The sequence below is a fragment of the Rhinoraja longicauda genome, unplaced genomic scaffold, assembly GCF_053455715.1.
Source record: "Rhinoraja longicauda isolate Sanriku21f unplaced genomic scaffold, sRhiLon1.1 Scf000311, whole genome shotgun sequence".
NCBI classification, from domain to species: Eukaryota; Metazoa; Chordata; class Chondrichthyes; order Rajiformes; family Arhynchobatidae; genus Rhinoraja; species Rhinoraja longicauda.
In genome coordinates, this window is record NW_027601529.1 from 32,901 (window position 1) to 52,382 (window position 19,482).

General features: G+C 43.4%; 1 protein-coding gene across 2 annotated transcripts; it reads right to left on the reverse strand.

Annotated features, from left to right (window-relative positions):
* Window positions 1-730: 730 nt before the first annotated feature.
* Window positions 731-18,272, reverse strand: LOC144590776 (AN1-type zinc finger protein 5-like). 2 transcript variants are annotated; one of them, XM_078395197.1, is made up of 6 exons: window positions 17,702-18,270; window positions 10,312-10,471; window positions 6,842-6,941; window positions 6,044-6,141; window positions 3,064-3,186; window positions 731-2,379 (listed from the first exon to the last, which is right to left on the reverse strand). In XM_078395197.1, exons 2-6 carry the CDS (start codon window positions 10,460-10,462, stop codon window positions 2,228-2,230), a joined length of 624 nt encoding a protein of 207 aa, XP_078251323.1. In that variant the 5' UTR covers window positions 10,463-10,471; window positions 17,702-18,270; the 3' UTR covers window positions 731-2,227. The 2 variants fall into 2 exon arrangements, with proteins under 2 accessions (XP_078251323.1, XP_078251324.1); XM_078395198.1 differs by lacking the exon at window positions 3,064-3,186 and having other exon boundaries at window positions 17,702-18,272.
* Between the last annotated feature and the right edge of the window lie 1,210 nt (window positions 18,273-19,482).

Consider the following 19,482-nt stretch of genomic DNA (forward strand, 5'->3'; position numbering starts at 1 on the left):
TTTTTTTTCCACTCGCATTAGAGAAGCCAAGTTAACCAAAATTGTAATCTACACAGGATACATCAATTAATCTTCCCACAGTTGTGGAAATAATTCAATTAAATAATGCATTGTTTGCATCAAACTTCAAAAAGTTCTTAGCACTTGAGCACATTGCTTAGTTGCACTAGAAGTTTGCCCAAATAAACAAATCCAATACATTTCAAAAATAATTAGATACCTAAAGTTACCATTCATGGTTTGACTATTCGGTATCAGACATCCCCTTTGACAGCTGAAGGAGGACATGTACGATTTCATAAAATTGCATTTGAGAATAGATTTCCATTTAAATTAGAAATCCAAAAGCATTCTAGAATATAAAGATAGCAATTATTATAACACTAAAAATATACCAAGTTCTACAAATAAAACCCTAAACATTTAGAAAGTGCAGGACTAAGTCTTGGATCACACCGGTATTGTATGTTAAGAGATTAAAGATTATACCCACCAGGAAAGACCGAATCGTGGCCAACAGAAAACGGACATCCATTTCCAGAAACTCCAGGTTCTGGACAAGTTTGCCCAATAGTATGCAAGGGTTCAGAGAGCCTTTGCCATAATCATGTGCAAGAACATGCTCAAAGTTTTCCAACTTCCATAAAACTTAATTCATGATAATATGAATGGTCCAACTGTATTGACTACTGGTTATTCAAAGGTTGCAGTCAAAAAAACAATGCCAATAAACCTATTCTTTATGTTTATTTACATCCTTTTCCATAAATGCCAACTAGCATGATTATATGCATTACATAAATATAATTCTGTACAAATCACATACCCAAGATTAAAAAAGGCATAAATACTGTAGTTGTCAAAAAACAAGCTTCCTGTGTACTGTGGTTAAATGTGCAGAGTTATTGCAAGTTTGGACAGTAATTAAGATCACAGCTTGGATAAAATTGTCAATATTCTGATCACACTACACATCTAAGTAGTACTGGATTAAAAAATACAAATACTTTGTACATCACATCTTCCAATAAGATTTAAAAAATACATCAGTAAGTATATTGCAATTTCTACTGTTCATGTACACGCTGCCAAGATGTGCAGTCCATGCAATAAGCCAATGCTACATTCTCACTGTGATACAATATACAGCCCAGTTATAATGCACAGTGGTACTGTGAAGGTGGAATTAGTGGATATGATGCATATGTGGTACCAGCAGACAGCACGCTCAGCTTCTGAGCCAACACATCTGCTTAAACTCTTAAAGGATAGTTTAGAGAAACAAAATGGGTGCCACGTGCAACAGTATGGGTCATGCAGGCACTTCACTACCAGGTTATTGATACCAGCATTTTATTGCATATTTGGTATCCATATGGTGGAGGGACTCAGTCACCAACATGCAGTATAACTGGGACATTAGTTGCCTGGACACAGCTTGAAAATGACTCGCTTATAACAGGCATTTACAAGTCCAGTGCAACTTTTGTAAACGAAATAATTAGAACTACAGAGCTAATGCACAAGCTTTCATAAACGAAGCCAGGGCCCAAAACTGCTTTATGAAATACAAACAGGCTGGCCACTACACCACTCTGGACTTAGATTGCCATAACTGAAAACTTTCAGAAAACATAACAGGTTAATTTAGAGGCAAGGAAAATTGTAATATTCAACTATGCAAGCTTTCCCCATTTGCTCAAATTTTCCATGAATATGCCCCAGCACAAACCAAAATTAACTAATAAAACTGGGTCTAAGTGTGCCCGAATGAAGGCAACACTTAGAATCCATAAAAAACAATCACGGAAAGTATAATTTATTCAGTATTCTACCATTTCTTTACATCCTCTCAAGTTTAGAGCAACAAGAAAGCCAAGACCAAAATCTGCTTAGGCACTAGAAACACAGGTTGACAAGTTTTTGGTTGGTCACTTTACTGAATTAAAAAAGCACTACAGCAGATCAAGTTCACTTGGCACATCAACCACTGTTAAGATTTCCATTTTGTAGGCTAATGCTTTCACTTGATTAATGTAGTGCTGTGCTCTCAATTGCATCTGATAATGTCCAGCCACTTTATTAGGAAAACAGAGTTTAAAGCATAAACTTGAAGAACATACAAGGATTCAGCCCATGCATCTGCTCTACAAAAGGATTCCAAAACAGAAGAGAAGGAATAAATGCAGTCTTTGATAGTAAGTTACTGGCATCTTCATTTGGCTGTTTAAATCCTCTGAATTTTCTCAGCTACAATAATAGGATTCTCTTTTCTGATCTTCATTGCTGCTTCTGCTTTGTAGTCATATGGGCAATTGTGTTTATCCGAGTACCGATGAAGTGCACAAAACATGTTCCCGCATCGACAATCAAAACCAGCTGTAGAAAGAAACGGAGACTTAAGCCAATTTGCATTTGTACCATATCAATATCATATCAAGCAATTCAAAATCTGTGTCATTTGTGCATTTTAATTACATTCTCAATGTAGATAGACCCTAATATTCAAAAGCTTGAAAGTGGCTTAAAATCTGATAGATGGGAAGGCTGAAAGCATTCGTTATTTCTTCTGAGACAATTTCCTTTTGCTCCCGATTGCCCATATAAAATGAAGATATGTGTTTGACCATACTCCAAGATTACTTGCACAGAACACCAGAACTAAAATGAAAAACTACAAGAGGGAACACAATCTAACCAAGAACAGTAATGATTGCAAAAATGTGTGGGAAGGAACTGCAGATGCTGGTTTATACCAAAGATAGACACAACAGGAGTAACTCAGTGAGTCAAGCAGCATCCCAGAGAAAAAGAATTGGTGATGTTTTGGGTTGGAACCTTTCTTCAGACTGAAAGTAGAGGTGTGGAGGGGGGTTATAAACTGGAGGCAAGAAGAGACCAGATGAATCAGGCCCAGGTATTTGTAAATACAAAAAAGCAAATTTCCCCAGGTTCTTTTGCAATATGTTAAAAATGGTAACTACCATCAATGTCACTAAAACCACCAAATTCATTGCACTCTTAGCAAGATATGCATTTCCAGCTCACACTAACAGGGCTCACCTGTAAGACCAACTTTTTTCCTGCACTGGAAACATCTGTTTTTCTTTGGTCGAGGGGCATCTGCAGGCTTTTCCTCTCCCCCCGACACCGTATCAGCTACAGACAAAGATGCTTCAGCTACAACTGTACAAATCAGGTATTTTAGTTTACACTAAATCATGTACATATCCAATTCCAATAAACAAAATCTATTGTAATCTGATTTAACCATCATTTCAATAAAAAAGAGAATTCCTTGCAGCATAAACAGCACTTGTTATTCCCTGCAATACATTCGAGGATTTTCCCCCCTGAGAACAGTTAAATTTGGAAAGACATTACTCCTAGAGCAGGTTAAAGTTTGCATAAAATAAACTTTTATAATGCAGGCAATCCTTAAAGAATCCGAGACAACCCCCCCCTTCCCCGTTCTCTGCGATGATCATGGGTTTGGGAGCTGGCGTCACAGGAGCCCAGGCCATTTTGTAGCGGTGGGGGAGTGGTGGATTTTCTCATTTGACATGGTCATTATCTGGCACACATGACAATTATCCGTCCGAACATTACTGGTCTTGCTGCGTGCAGCATTGACTTTTCTGTCAGAGGATGGTTAGGGGCAAGACAGCTCTGAGGAACTCATGTTGCCATTCTGAGCATCTCTGAAGCACTACTCTGGCACTACCTGAAGCCAGGATTGGGAACGGCTACTTTGCTCTAACCATCAGGTTATTGCTTAGGATGGCAAATGAGGCATCATACGCATTGCTGTTATTGCACAACCTACACAGCCCCAATCTGCATCAATAACAAAACACCATAGTCCACCTTTTGCAATTCCATGGACTTGTTTCCCCCCCCCCCCTAGTTTGCGCACATGCATACGGAAGGTACTATCGTGTATGAAGGTAGACAAATCTCCAAGGCCTGATCAGATATATCCGAGGACATTGTGGGAAACTAGAGGTAAAATTGCGGGAGCCCTGGTTGACATTTACGAGTCATCCTTAAACACAGAAAAGGTGTCGGAAGACTGGACGGTGGCAAATGTGCCTCTATTCAAAGAAGGGCGGTAGGGAAAATGCTGGGAACTATAGGCCGGTGAGCTTAACATCTGTAGTTGGAAAGCTACTAGAGAGCATTCTGAGGGATAGGTTATACAGGCATTTGGATGGGCAAGGGCTGATTCAGGATAGTCAGCATGGTTTTGTACATGGGAGGCCATGTCTCATAAATCTGATTGTTTTTTGAAGACATGACCAAAATGGTCGATGAGGGCAGAGCTGTAGATGTTGTGTACATTAATTTCAGCGAGGCATTCGACAAGGTTCCGCATGGTAGGCTGCTCTGGAAGGTTAGACCGCATGGAATCTGAGGAGCGATAGCTGAATAGATAGCAAATTGGCTCCATAGAAGGAAACAGAAGGCGATGGTGGAAGGTTGCTTCTCGGACTGGAGGCCTGTGATGAGTGGTGTGCCTCAGGGTTCGGTGCTGGGCCTGTTACTGTTTGTCATCTACATCAATGATTTGGATGAGAACATACAGGGCAAGATTAGCAAGTTTGCTGATGATACAAAAGTGGGCGGTTTTACAGATAGTGAAGATGGTTGTGAAAGATTGCAGCAGGATCTTGATCGATTGGTCGGGTGGGCCGAGGAATGGTTGATGGAATTTAATACGGAGAAATGTGAGTACTTTGTTGCACTTTGGGACGTCTAACAAGGGCAGGACCTACACAGTGAAGGGGCCTCTGGGGAGTGTTGTAGGGCAGAGGGATCTAGGAGTGCAGGTCCATGGTTCCTTGAAGGTCAAGCCACAGGTAGATAAGGTGGTTAAAAAGGCCTTTGGCACATTGGCCTTGATCAGTCAGAGTATTAAGTGCAGATGTTGGGAGGTCATGTTGCAGTTGTATAAGACGTTGGTGAGACTGCATTTAGAGTATTGTGTTCAGTTCTGGGCATCATGTCATATGAAAGATATTGTCAAGCTTGAAAGGGTTCAGAAGATTTATGAGGATGTTGCCAGGACTAGAGGGTCTGAGCTATAGGGAGGTGTTGAGTAGGCTGGGTCTCTATTTCTTGGAGCACAGGAGGATGAGGGGTGATCTTATAGAGGTGCATAAAATCATAAGGAATAGATCAGGTAGATGCACAGAATCTCTTGCCCAGAGTAGGGGATTTGAGGACCAGGGGACATAGGTTCAAGGTGAAGGGGAAAAGATTTAATAGGAATCCGACAGGTAACTTTTTCATGCAAAAGGCCGTGGGTGTATGGAACAAGCTGCCAGAGGAGGTAGTTGAGGCTGGGACTAATCCAACGTTTAAGAAACAGACAGGTACATGGATAGGACAAGTTGAGGAATATGGACCAAGCACAGGCAGGTGGGGCTAGGACATGTTGGCCGGTGTGGGAAAGCTGGGCTGTCGGGTCTGTTTCCACGCTTAGTTTTTTTTTTGTTGCATGGTTTATCCTTTTGAAAGTGTAATTTATAAAATTTGTTTGGTGAAAATTTTCTATGTGTCTACAATGCTGCAAGATTTTTCATTGTATTCATTACTCACTGCACTTATGATCAACAATAAACTTTACTCATCAGCATGAAAATAGTGATATTGGAACACATGACTAAATTAACATGTTCAAGCAATTAAATCATGTTTTGACAAAATGTCAGAACAAGCAGACATGCTGCATTTGTACAACTTTGGCAATATAACACCTACCCCGATGTAGAATTTGTCTACTTTTCCCCCCCAAGGATGAGCATACTTACCTCGAGGTTGACAGGCTCAGTGAAATAATTATGCGAGCGTGACAGAGTCAGAGAAGCCAATTTGAAAAGTTAGTGTGAGAAACAAAAATATAAATAATGTCCCATTAGACTCAAGTTCAAGTGCTCTCAAATCTATATTGAATACATGTTCGGGCCAAGTTATAGCAAAGTGAGTAGTTCCATTAATTATCCCAGAATTGCATTGCATATAATGTGCAAAGCTTGCATACCTGGCTCCGTTACCTCAATTTCAGTCTCTTTCTCCTCTCGGGAAATACTCATTTCAGTCATCTGCTGTGTCACAGGTAAGGTTGAGCCAGATAGATTTCTGTCAAATACAAAAAACCTTGTCAACAGGTTGAACCACAGCTTTACATTATCAGTGAGCAGAATGGTTTAAGGCAATATCCTCAAACAATACACAAATGGTCTGTAAAATTTAAATTACTGGCAATAGAGAAAACAGTTTTGACTAGTTTATTGCCATCCAAGTGGAAATGTCATTGTAAACGAGTGGACTTTTATTTGAAGTATGGCACGGCACCATTTCCTCTTCCCCCTCCACCCCAGACAGAAATCATTTGTGATGTTCTTTTTCAAAACTGGCTGTACAGATGAAAAAAGACACAGGGCTGGAATAACTTGGTGAGTTATCCAATCCAGTAGAATCATACTATGACTTGGCATCCACTGCTGTCCACAGATTCACCACCCACTGGCCAAAGAAAGTCCTTGTCTCCATTCTAAAGGCATGTCCTTTTAATCTCAGCCTGCACCCTCTGGTCCTAGATTCTCACTACTGGAAACACTCCAATCCTTCTAAACACCAAAGGCTCCTCATATATTAATTAACCCAATCATCCCTGGGGTCATTCTCACAGACCCCCTCAAATATGGGGCCCAAAACCACTCACAATTTTCCATGTGGCCTAAACAGATTATTAAATTAGTGCAATTATCCCAAGTGGCACTCTACCAATTTATAACTGCCAATTATACTAGCAATTTATTCCATCATATAGCATTACCTTGACTTGATAGCAGCATTGATAGAAGCACCTTCCGATTTAAAGCTCTCTGTTCTCGGGACATGAGTAAAATCTGAGTTGTTGGAAGTATTTGATGCACCTAAAATATAGAGAATGCACATTAGTGACCAGCATTTACTTATTACAGCTAATAAATGCCAGCTAAATATCAAAAAGGTGTCTTTCTCACCCTCATTCATACTAAACGAGTCACCAGATTTGCTTAGCCCAGCCAAACAGGTTCAGTACTAGAAGGCTTGAATTTATTGCTTGAGCATTCATCTATTCCATTCTAATAGTGCCGTATAAAATGGATGAGGAAAGCTCAACACCACTTCTCAATCTAAAACACATGTTAGTTGAAAGACTGGAGCGACTAGGCTTGTATACACTGGAATTTAGAAGGATGAGGAGATCTTATCGAAACGTATAAGATTATTAAGGGGTTGGACACATTAGAGGCAGGAGTAACATGTTCCCAATGTTGGGGGAGTCCAGAACAAGGGGCCACAGTTTAAGAATTAGGGGTAGGCCATTTAGAACTGAGATGAGGAAAAACTCTTTCAGTCAGAGTTGTGAATCTGTAGAATTCTCTGCCTCAGAAGGCAGCGGTGGCCAATTCTCTGAATGCATTCAAGAGAGCTGGATGGAGCTCTTAAGGATAGCGGAGTCAGGGGGTATGGGGAGAAGGCAGGAACGGGGTACTGGTTGAGAATGATCAGCCATGATCACATTGAATGGCGGTGCTGGCTCAAAGGGCCGAATGGCCTCCTACTGCACCTATTGTCAATTCTATATAATGCTTGGTGATACATCTACTACTACCTTCATCAAAAATAATCTCCTGTTACAAGTCAACAGACCTCTAAGCAAAGCTTGTGAAGATTCCTGTATTTTTCAGTATGGGTCTCATTGTCCTTGTTACCATGCCAAACGCCACATTTTTATTCCCTCTTTTAGGGTGTCACCAAATACATCTTGTAGAATGCCACGGAATCAAGTCTCTAACATGCTGTGCATGATCAATCACTTTCATGCACTGTTAATACCCGCCCTCTTTGCAAGTAATCCAGGGATCTCTTCTACATTAAGTAAACTAGGTGATTGCCTGTCAACTACCTCCATTTAACAAGGTTCAACTCCCATCCCTCTTGGCTCTTATGTCATTGTTCCAGTGAAGCTTAAAGGAACAACTCACTTTATTGACCTCCACTGCACCAGCCCTGACTGCATCTTGTGCAATTTTCCTGTTCTGATTAAATTAAAACTGTACATAGCAAAGTACTTAAAAACTAACTTGCTTTAGAAATCATGTTACCCAACCAAAAGAAAGCTTGTGTCTGCATAAAGCTGTTTAATTTCAGTAAATAGAACCCAAAGTGTGATTTTACAATTTACAACACAAAATGGAATAATTCTACAGTATTCACTCAGGACTACTTCCACACCCATGGCAGATGTTTCTCAACCTGAACTGCAAAAAGTATTCATTGCAGAATTTATCATAGAGGATGGCAACTTATTTCACATGACACTAGGGATCTTTGCTATAAGAGTACCTAAGAACACTGAAAAAGTCTGGTCTACCCCAACAGCTGCTGACGACCTTCTACTGCTGCACCATAGAGAGCATCCTAACACATGGCATCCCTGTATGGTATCTCAGCTGCACGGAGGCAGAGAGGAAAGCTTTTCAGCGGGTAGTCCATAGAGCTCAGAAGACTATCAGAACACAGCTACCAGCCTTGGAGGGCATCTACAACACACGATGCCTCAGAAAAGCCACCAGCATCCACAAAGACTCTTCACACCCCTGCAACACTGTTCGAACTTCTACCATCGGGCAGACGATACAAGGCCTTCTACGCCCGCACCTCCAGACTCAGGAACAGCTTCATCCCCAGGGCCATAGCTGCTATGAACCGGTCCTGCTGAGCCGGATGGTCACATCGCACAGTGAACCGGTACAGATCTACTTGCACTTTATTCTGTTTTAAAACTGTTCTAATTTGTTTCATTGGGTTGTTTAAATTAATACTGATTAGCTAATTGATTTATTGCATCGTATGGGAGGCGCATTCCCAATCTCGTTGTACCCCTGTACAATAACAATAAAGATATATTGTATTGTAAAATCAATTTCTCTGCATAAACAAAAATTATGAATTAAGTGGGTATAAAGTTAATAAATAAGCTCTGCCATTATCAAGAGAACCGTTAGTATTTAAAAAGGGTGCTCGAAGTCTCGGATGGTATGAACTGGAGGGAGCAGGAGAGATCAGATGCTAGGAGCGAGCTGGTAGGAAGGTAAAGCGGGGTTATTATCTCCAGGACCTTAAGGTTGGCTACAGGGCGTGCCATGGGGTGCAAAGATAGCCAGGCGAGGAGGGGGGACAGGTGGTTTGCAGGAAAGGCTCCATTACATCAAGGTCATAAGTGTAGGAGTAGAATTAGGCCATTCAATCAAGGCAGGATAGATCCTCCAAACCCCTTTTTCCTGCCTTCTCACCATAACCACCGACACCTGTACTAATCAAGAATCTATGTCCGCCTTAAAAATATCCACCGACTTGGCCTTGACTTGACTGTGGCAAAGAATTCCAGATTCACCACCCTCCGACTAAAATTACTTCTCATCTCCTTCCTAAAGGAACATCCTTTAATTCTGAAGCTATGACCTCTGGTCCTAGACTCTCCCACTCGTGGAAACATCCTCTCCACATCCACTCTATCCAAGCCTTTCACTAATCTGTATGTTTTAATGAGGTTCCCCCTCATTCTTCTAAACTCTAGCGAGTACAGGCCCAGTGCTGACAAATGCTCATCGTAGGTTAATCTACTCATGCCTGGGATCAATCTTGTAAACCTCTCCTGGACACTCTCCAGAGCCAGCCCATCCTTCCTTAGATTATGGTGCCCAAAATTGTTCACAATATTCCAAATGTGGCCTTACCAGCACCTTGGCACCTCAACATTACATTCCTGTTTTTGTATACAAGCCATCCAAAAAAAAGCTAGCTTCAAGTTTGTTTTCTTTACTGCTGATTCGACTTCCAAATTAATTTTTCGGGAATCCTGCACCATCACTCCTAAGTCCCTTTACACTTCCGATTTTCGGATTCTCTGCCCATTTAGAAAATAGTCGACGTCTTTGTTCCTACTACCAAAATGCATGACTCCACACTTTGCTACACTATATTCCATCTGCCACTTCAAGCGGTCAGGCTGACCGGACTCCAAATAATGCCACCACAAATGGCGGTGCCAGCATGTGTAGTTGCATACATGCTAAATATGCACCACTGAACCATTAACTGAAGGGCATTTTTCTTTATCTCAGCAATCTACTTTTCTTCAACTTGCCTTGTATTTAGACGTGCCAAACCTCAAGCTAGTAGAAATGAAATATGGGGAGGGGGGGGAAGAGAAAGTGCATGGAAATGAAAAAATAAAATCACATGCTATCTTACCTATAGGACTCATTCGACCACCATTTTGTTGTCTTTGTAAGTGTTCCTTATAGCAGACTGAACACATTCCACTTGTCCTAGGATTCCCATAAAATCCACATCCAGTAGTGCACAACAGAGGCACTTGTGTTTGATTAGTCTCTTGAGCCATTTTCGTACACTGTGAACAAAAATTATGTGATTGGTCACAACTTGGAACAATTTTACAACATTTACCATCTTTTAATTTTACACAACTATGTTATATTGGATACAATACATCAAGTGTCAGAATTCAAAGAATCTTTCCACATGCCTCGATCGCCTCGTGGCGCCACGGGAGAAGAATGAGGAGGAGATAAGACTTTGCCTTCCATCACAGTGAGGGTATGCCTGGAGCAATCACTGTGATGGCTGTTTTGTGTAAAAAATTGTATCTGTGTGTCTTGTGCTTTTTGATGTCTGCTGCCGGACCCTGACGTGAGAGGACGCTGGCGTTGAGTATTCGCCGCTTTTCCGTCAGGATAGTTTGTCTGTTTGTTTCTATGTTAATTGTATTTGTAAAGCGCTTTGAGCATGTGATAAGGCGCTATATAAAATAAATATATTATTATTATTATTATTATGCCTTTATGACTTGCAGCTACACAACACAAGAACACAAACAGGAAAAGGCAATCCAGCTCCATGGAGGCATCACCATAACGGTGACATACCTCAATGACTGCCGACTGGATGCACCAATGTCTGAGGTGATGAAGTGGTTTGAGGGATTGGTTATGATGCATATCAACTCCCACCTTAGCAAAGATCAGGACCCACCACTATTCACTGCCCCGCCACAATAGATCATTGGGTGTGATCCAGTCTGTTGGTTCAGACTGCAGCTTGGTGTTCAAACTGAAGGGACCCGAAACGTCACCCATTCTTTCTCTCCAGAGATGCTGCCTGTCCCCGCTGAGTTTCTCCAGCTTTTTGTGTCTACCCTCCAAACATAGTCAGCTCATCCATGGACAACAGGATCCCCTGCTTCTACATTGATAGGCCACAATCAGTATGAATCAGCAATAACACATTGTCTTGATAACCATCTTCACTGTGTACATTACCATCTATTTTAGTACCATCTCCTACACAAACCACCCCAAATCAATCAATCTTTCCAAATCATCATCCTTTAGCTCTTAGCATCATCTCCAATAATTTACCTATCATAGATGTTAGAGTTATCAGTCCCAATTTTTCTCTGCAGCCCTTGAATTTGGGGCACAAAATATGCTCTGTCTTCTGGCAACTTAGCCATGTCTCATGACAATTTCTCGAAGCCAGGACTCCTGGATTTTCTCCAGCCTCCCTGGATATAGCTGAACAGGGCTGTGCAATTAATCCATCTTCATAAGTTTTAGGAAATTCAATTACAAGATGTTATCTTTAACTGCTCCAATTTGGCTAGTCTTCATGTCATTCTTCACAGATAAAAACAGGAGAAATATTCATTGCGAATCTTCCCCATTTGCTGCAGCTCCACATCACTGTTTCAGAAGGGCCTATTTTCTCTTTAGCTATCCCATTTCCATTTGTGCACACAAAATCTTGGGCTCTCCTTAGTCATCTGGCTGAGCTACACTATGCTCATTTTTGGGTGGCAGTGTGAGCTACGATGAGGATGCTATGAGGCTGCAGGGTGACTTGGATAGGTTGGGTGAGTGGGCAGATGCAGTATAATGTAGATAAATGTGAGGTTATCCACTTTGGTGGCAAGAACAGGAAGGCAGATCATTATCTGAATGGTAGACAAAATGCTGGAGTAAGGACAGCATTTTGTCTACCAGCAGGACAGGCAGCATATCTGGAGAGAAAGAATGGGTGTCCAGTCACTCTACACTTCCATCCCCCACAAGGATGGTCTCGAAGCCCTCCGTTTCTTCCTCGACCGTAGAACCAGCCAATCCCCATCGACCAACACTCTCCTCCGCCTAGCAGAGCTGGTTCTTACCCTCAACAACTTCTCCTTTGACTCCTCCCACTTCCTCCAAACCAGAGGCGTGGCTATGGGCACTCGCATGGGCCCTAGCTACGCCTGCCTCTTTGTTGGGTACGTCGAACAATCCCTGTTCCAGACGTACACTGGCCCCATCCCCGAACTCTACCTCCGCTACATCGACGACTGCATTGGTGCTACCTCTTACACCCATGCAGAACTCACTGACTTTATACACTTCACCTCCAATTTCCATCCTGCCCTTAAATATACCTGGACTATCTCTGACATCTCCCTCCCGTTTCTGGACCTCACCATCTCCATCACAGGAGAAAAACTAGTGACGGACATTTATTACAAGCCCACCGACTCGCACAGCTATCTGGACTACACTTCTTCCCACCCGGTCCCCTGCAAAAAGTCTATCCCCTACTCCCAATTCCTCCGTCTACGCCGCATCTGCGCCCGGGATGAGGTGTTTCACACTAGGGCTTCCGAGATGTCCTCGTTTTTCAGAAAACGGGGCTTCCCCTCCTCCATTATAGATGAGGCTCTCACTAGGGTCTCTTCTACATCCCGCAGCTCCGCTCTTGCTCCCCATCCCCACACTCGCAACAAGGACAGGATCCCCCTCGTTCTCACCTTCCACCCCACCAGCCAGCGGATCCAACATATTATCCACCAACATTTCCGTCACCTACAACAGGACCCCACCACTGGCCATATCTTCCCATCCCCTCTCCTCTCTGCGTTCCGCAGAGACCGTTCCCTCCGCAACTCCCTGGTCCACTCGTCCCTTCCTACCCAAACCACCCTAACCCCGGGCACTTTCCCTTGCAACCGCACGAGATGCAACACCTGTCCCTTTACCTCCCCCCTCAACTCCATCAAAGGACCCAAACATTCTTTCCAGGTGAGACAGAGGTTCACCTGCACCTCCTCCAACCTCATCTATTGCATCCGCTGCTCTAGATGTCAACTTATCTATATCGGCGAAACCAAGCGCAGGCTCGGCGATCGCTTCCCTGAACACCTGCGCTCGGTCCGCATTAACGCAACTGATCTCCCGGTGGCCCAGCACTTTAACTCCCCCTCCCATTCCCAGTCTGACCTCTCTGTCATGGGCCTCCTCCAGTGCCATAGTGAGGCCCGCCGGAAATTGGAGGAGCAGCACCTCATATTTCGCCTGGGCAGTTTGCGGCCCGGTGGTATGAACGTCGACTTCTCCAACTTCAGATAGCTCCTCTGTCCCTCCCTTCCCCTCCTCCTTCCCAGATCTCCCTCTTTCTTCCTGTCTCCACCTATATCCTTCCTTTGTCCCACCCCCGACATCAGTCTGAAGAAGGGTCTCGACCCGAAACGTCACCCATTCCTTCTCTCCCGAGATGCTGCCTGACCTGCTGAGTTACTCCAGCATTTTGTGAATAAATCGATTTGTACCAGCATCTGCAGTTATTTTCTTATACTACGAGAAAGAATGGGTGACGTTTTGGGTCAAGACCTTTCTTCATTATCTGAATGGTGTCAGATTAGGAAAAGGGGAGGTGCAACGAGACATTGTATGCTTGCACTGGGCTTGTATTCACTGGAATTTAGAAGGATGAGAGGGGATCTGAAAGAAACATAAAATTCTTAAAGGATTGGCAGGCTGGATGCAGAAAAAATGTTCCCGATGTTGGGGGAGTCCAGAACCAGGGTTCATAGTTTAAGAATAAGGGCTAGGCCATAGAGGAGGAAAAACTTCACCCAGAGTTGTGAATTCATGGAAATCTGCCACAGCAGGCAGTGGAGGCAAATTCACTGGATGTTTTCAAGAGTTAGATTTAGCTCTTAGGGCTAAACAATGAATCAAGGGATATGGGGAAAAAGCAGGAACAGGGCACTGATTTTTGATGATCAGCCATGATCATATTGAATGGTGGCGCTGGCTCGAAGGGCCAAATGGCCCACTCCTGCACCTATTTTTCTCTGTTTCGCCTTCATGAATACTTTCATAAATATGCTCCTCGATAGCCTATATTCATCCAGGGATATTGGATCCCTGCTGCCCAAACCTAACCCATGCCTCCTTTTTCCTGAGAGAGAAGGGTTTCTTACTTCTACATGCCCTGTCCTTAAACAGGACGATGCATGTATCAAACTCTATTAGACTTTAAAAGCAACCTATTTTCCAGATGTGGCTATGCAAACATACAATTCCATCAGCTTTTAAAAGTTCCCACCTAATAACAAAGTTGACCTTGCTCTATTTAGAACTTGAGACGGAGACTTCAGTCGATGGTACTTTCTTTTGCAGCCAACTTAGCAAAATTATACTATACACAAGCACAATCACATACAAGTCTAACAGCATAACAATTTTAGTGAAATTCAGTAGACATTGAGTCAGCATGCAATGAGTCACTATGTTTCGGACACCATATTGTACCCTTCAAGTTTTTTAAAAAGTATAGAGCCTTATATTGGTCTTGTGACAATACTGGGTCAGGTGTTAGCACTGATTTGTACAGAGGATGTGCCCAGACTGAAATATGTAAATCGGATGAAATGGCCTGCTTTCACGCCAGAGGACAAATTAAGACATTAATGAGTTGGTCCTGAATCTGTAAAATGCAAACTGTGCTGCCAAGCTAAACAATTGTCTTCACTTAGAAAATTAAGCTTGTTGCTCATTAGCAATCTGAATAGATAGTTTCTATACATACACAATCAAAACAATTTAAACAGTTAAAACAAAACATTTTACACAATGCGACTAAATTACTCAGTCTGCAAGAAAGTTGTGCACCACTGTTCCTAGTTCCAGGTAAATGGTATGGCTACCTTAGTAATAACCTTGTAATGTTTATGTACAACCCACAACTACATTTATTATATAAATCTATTATTATGCATTCCAGCTATAACAATCCATTGTATTCAATGACTTAGGTAAATTAGATTGCAAAGCTGTCTATACGAATAAATATTTGAACAATTTTTTTCTCAGCAGGAAGTTTGTCTATTTCTGCTCAGGAGCTCTGAAAAGGGCCAGTGAATGAAACATTTGCTGCTGACGGATTGTAATACAGTCACCCGAAGAACTAATAAACAACAGCTTTAAAAGCACAAAATCCCTAAAATGATGGGTTTGCTTTAAACAATACCTAGCATAATTTAGCACTTTTTTTACATAGAACTTCACAAGATCTTGGCATGGAATATATAATTCAAATCATAACGAAGTCAGAATCTGAAAATAGAAACCGGTTTACTATATTCACTTTCTCAGGAGAACACAACAGCTCATGCATCGCAGCATTACCTAGGCTACTGCACAAGTTTTCATCTGCTACAATAGTAGACATCAATGACGGCACAATTTTCCTGCACAGTAGCAGTCGGCACTTGTGCATAATATGAGATGACTCATACTGTACCAAATGAAACATGCAACTATTCTCAAAACAGTTAAGCAAAATGCGAACAAAAGAGGTGCTTTGCAATCCACTGCTTCAGTGGGTGGGACACTTGTGTTGACTGCTATCAGATCAATCCTAGTACATGGACATAATAAAAGAAGAAAAACAAGTACAATGTTTGATGGGTTGTTTGTTTGTAAAAACACATGAACAAATAGCACACTTGCAATTGGTGCCTTTTGTCTCAAAGTAGTCGGCCATCAAAATGCCAAACGCTCACCAAGCTGGTAATCTTCAAGCTAGTAGTCAATCTTGGCACTAAAGACCGGAGGGGAAACTAAATCTGCAGATCCATTAAAAGCTCAAACAGATTTGACATATAGAGAAAGCTCTGAATAAAGAACTTCAATGCAAGGCGTTGCAATTGCCAAATTTACTAGAACCCTAAATAGATCTAAATGATTTTACATTGAAGCCAGAAGTACAAAGGTTTAATGGTGGATCATAGCATACATGAAGCTTTTAGTGTATGTTAAAGCATTCAGCCATGTTCAAGGAAACCCTGCCTAGAAGTAAGTGTGTATCAGAGAGAGTCAGAATTAGTAAGTCAGATGTCCCTGCCCAATGTCTTGTTCAAATGATTACAATGACTCAATATCACTCCAATTCCACACAAGCTTATGCTAGATTTTACTACTCCAGCTTGTCCAGTGTCAGAAAGCTGACAATAGATTTGTAATTTTTTGTTTTAAAAGTCATTGAGACAAAGCAAACAAGTTATACTGTCAGAAGATCCAAGAAACAGGTTGACAAAGGAGAAGGAACTGCAGGAGTAATAGGAAAAGGACTTAGTGAAAGACAGTGCACGTGGAATGGCTTAAATAACCATCAGAAAACCAGCACAATAAATTTGAAAAGAGTGTATCATCTATCAGCTATTCCAGTAAGTGGTTAAGAACACAATTTTTCATTTTATTCTGGTTAACATTTGCAGCAAGAAAGAGAAAAATAATTAACTACTTTGTGACATTGGTCTCATTGATCAAAGCCAGTGAACTAACTGCCTTCACATAGATCCTCACTGACAGCATTCTCGGAAGGATCACGTCTCAAGCCTGTCGTCCTGCCCATCAGAAGAGTGCAAAATCTCAGTTAAGATAACATTGAAGTTATCTTCACCCCCACAAGATCAACTTAGTAAAATGAATAACATTTCAACTAGCTGACCAGCATGTACAAAACCCCCCTCAAAAAGCGTTATGTCACGTAATAATAAAAAAAGATTAATTGCAGAAAGTGGCATTTCGTTGGAATTTGCTATTCTAGGGGGCTGTGGAGGTTCAGAAACACACTGGGTTAAGGCAGGAAAATGGAGGAAGAAAAGCCAGTCATTAAATGACACAGCAAGTTGGTGGGAGTGAGTGGTCGGTTTCGTTACCCTTCCATGACGAGTTTTGACAAAGCAACCACCAACGTCAGGTCGGTGTATGCCAACATCAGAAACTTAAAATATCCTTTCCCTGATCACCTGGCACAGGGTAAAGTCTTAAAAATAACACATCTCTGAAGCAAATTTCCAGTGTCAGAGCAGTAAGCAGTGCCATTGCCCAAGCGCGTCACATGACGGCGTTACTTAAAATAGAAGCGAGTGGAAAACACCCCACACCAGGCGGTGCAGCAAATCATCGAGAAGCCTCGTCCCCCGACACAAACACGTCAAGCATTTAAAGCCCCGCCAAGAGGGGAAACAGAGAAATCTCCTCCGACTTCAGCTACAAACAAAAAATCCGACCGGTCACAAGAAACGAGTGGGGGAGTGGGAGACACCGCCGGCAGCGGCCCGGACACACACACACACACACACAGGGTGTCCTGCTCCTCCCTCACCCCGCCAGTCCCGCACTCGACGCCGGGCTCACACTCCGCCAGCACCGCTGCCAGACGAGCAAACACAGGGCGGCCACGCGTTCCTCATCCTCCCTCCCGCCATCCCTCTGTCCCCCATCCGGCCCAGCCCAGCCCGGCTCACCTGGTCCGCCACCGGGCCCGACCTCTCCCTCAATCCGCTTCGTCACTCCGTACCACGGGCCGCTCTGGGCCCGAGCGCCTCTCACTCTTCCCGGCGCGGCCTCACGGCGCTGCTGCTGCTGCCACCTCCCTCGGCTCGGCTCGGCCCCTACTCCGCTCCGCCTTCCTTGCCTGGGCGTGTTGGCTCACTTCTGTCCCCGGCTCCGCCTCACGGCGCTGCTGCTGCTCCCAGTCCCCGGCGCGGCCTCTCCTCTCCGCTCCACTCCGCCTACTGGCTCACTGTGCCCCCCCCCGGCACTGCTGCTCTCTGCCTGTCCCCAGTACCGCCTGACGGCGCTGCCGCTGGTTCTCTGCCTGTCCCCGGTGCGGCCTGACGGCGCTGCCGCTGGTTCTCTGCCTGTCCGCGGTGCGGCCTGACGGCGCTGCCGCTGGTTCTCTGCCTGACCCCGGTGCGGCCTGTGTGCGTGTATCTGTGCTGTGCTGTGCCGCTCCGCGTCCGTGTCGCTATCTCTCCGGCGGAAGTCTCGCCGCTCTCTTTTGTTTAAGCCCGTGCCGGTGACGTCACACAGAGCGGCGCGGAGCTCCGATTGGTCGCCGAGCGAGCGCGAGGGTCGCCGCGTTCTCTCCCCCCCCTTTTCCCGGAAGAGCAGGTGCCTGGCCCAGAGTTGCCAGGGCACAGGCACATGTGCTGCAGCAGGGACAGACAAACAGGCTGGGTGGGGGTGTACCGCTCTTGTCTTCTTGCATACTCACATTTCACTTTGCAATTGGAAGACCTCGCAATATCACTGTCACGCTCTTGTTCGCAGCTGCGCCTACCACTCATATGTTGTCCCTCAAAAACACTAACTTGCCCAAGCAACACATCAACTACTGTTATCAAACAACTGAACCATCCTGCCACAACTTGAGAGCAGTCCTGAACTACTATCTACCTCATTGGTGACCCTCGACCATCTTTGATCGGACTTTACTGGCTTTATCTTGCACTAAATGGCATTCCCTTGACATTCTTTACATGTGAATGGCTCGGTTGACTGGTTAGCATGCAACAAAAGCTTTTCACTGCTCCTCGGTACACGTGACAATAAATTAAACTGAACTAACCCACTTAGCAGACGCTGCCTTGCTCCAATGCTTAAACCTCAGTAAACACCTTCTCGCCTCTGTCCACTTGAATTTGCTGACACATTTTATGCATCATAGAAACTCTGATCGAACCTTATTGGAATATTCTTAATCCTCCCTCCACATAGGTTATGGCAACAGCCCTCGCCTCTCTTCCAGCTTTCTCCTCCCCCCAACACCCACCACAATCAGTCTGAAGAAGGGTCACAACCCGAGATGTCACCTGTCCATGTTCTCCAGAGATGCTGCCTGACCCATTGAGTTACTGCAGCACTTTGTGTCTTTTTCTAAATATAGCAACAGCTATACAAACAACAGCTTGATTGCCAAACAAAAAATAATATCAATTTGGAAACTTTCGATTGACTTGAATTCAACAGCTTCCTGAGGATGAGTTCAATAGTCGCACTTTCTTACATGGACAATCTAAAACATGCAGGCATGAACAGGTTATTCAGCATTCACAAGGAAGTCGCCAATATTCGGTAATTTTCATAAATTGCAGGAGACTCTTGGAACGTCCCCATGTATTCCTATGTTTCTGATAAATATGTGCTGCATCCTTCCATATGGTGTGTATAATTGTCTTGAAATAAAGACAAAACAATAGCCCAAATGGGATTAAAATCAGAAATATTTGTAGCTCCAGCTTCA

Bases quoted from the DNA above. Each gene is read 5' to 3' on its own strand.
- LOC144590776 (XM_078395197.1), bottom strand. From the start codon at position 10,462: ATGGCTCAAGAGACTAATCAAACACAAGTGCCTCTGTTGTGCACTACT. The intron at 6,942-10,311 runs GTAAGATAGCAT...TCTATATTTTAG, and splicing joins TGGTCGAATGAGTCCTATAG to GTGCATCAAATACTTCCAAC. The intron at 3,187-6,043 runs GTATGCAAGCTT...TGATTTGTACAG, and splicing joins AATTGAGGTAACGGAGCCAG to TTGTAGCTGAAGCATCTTTG.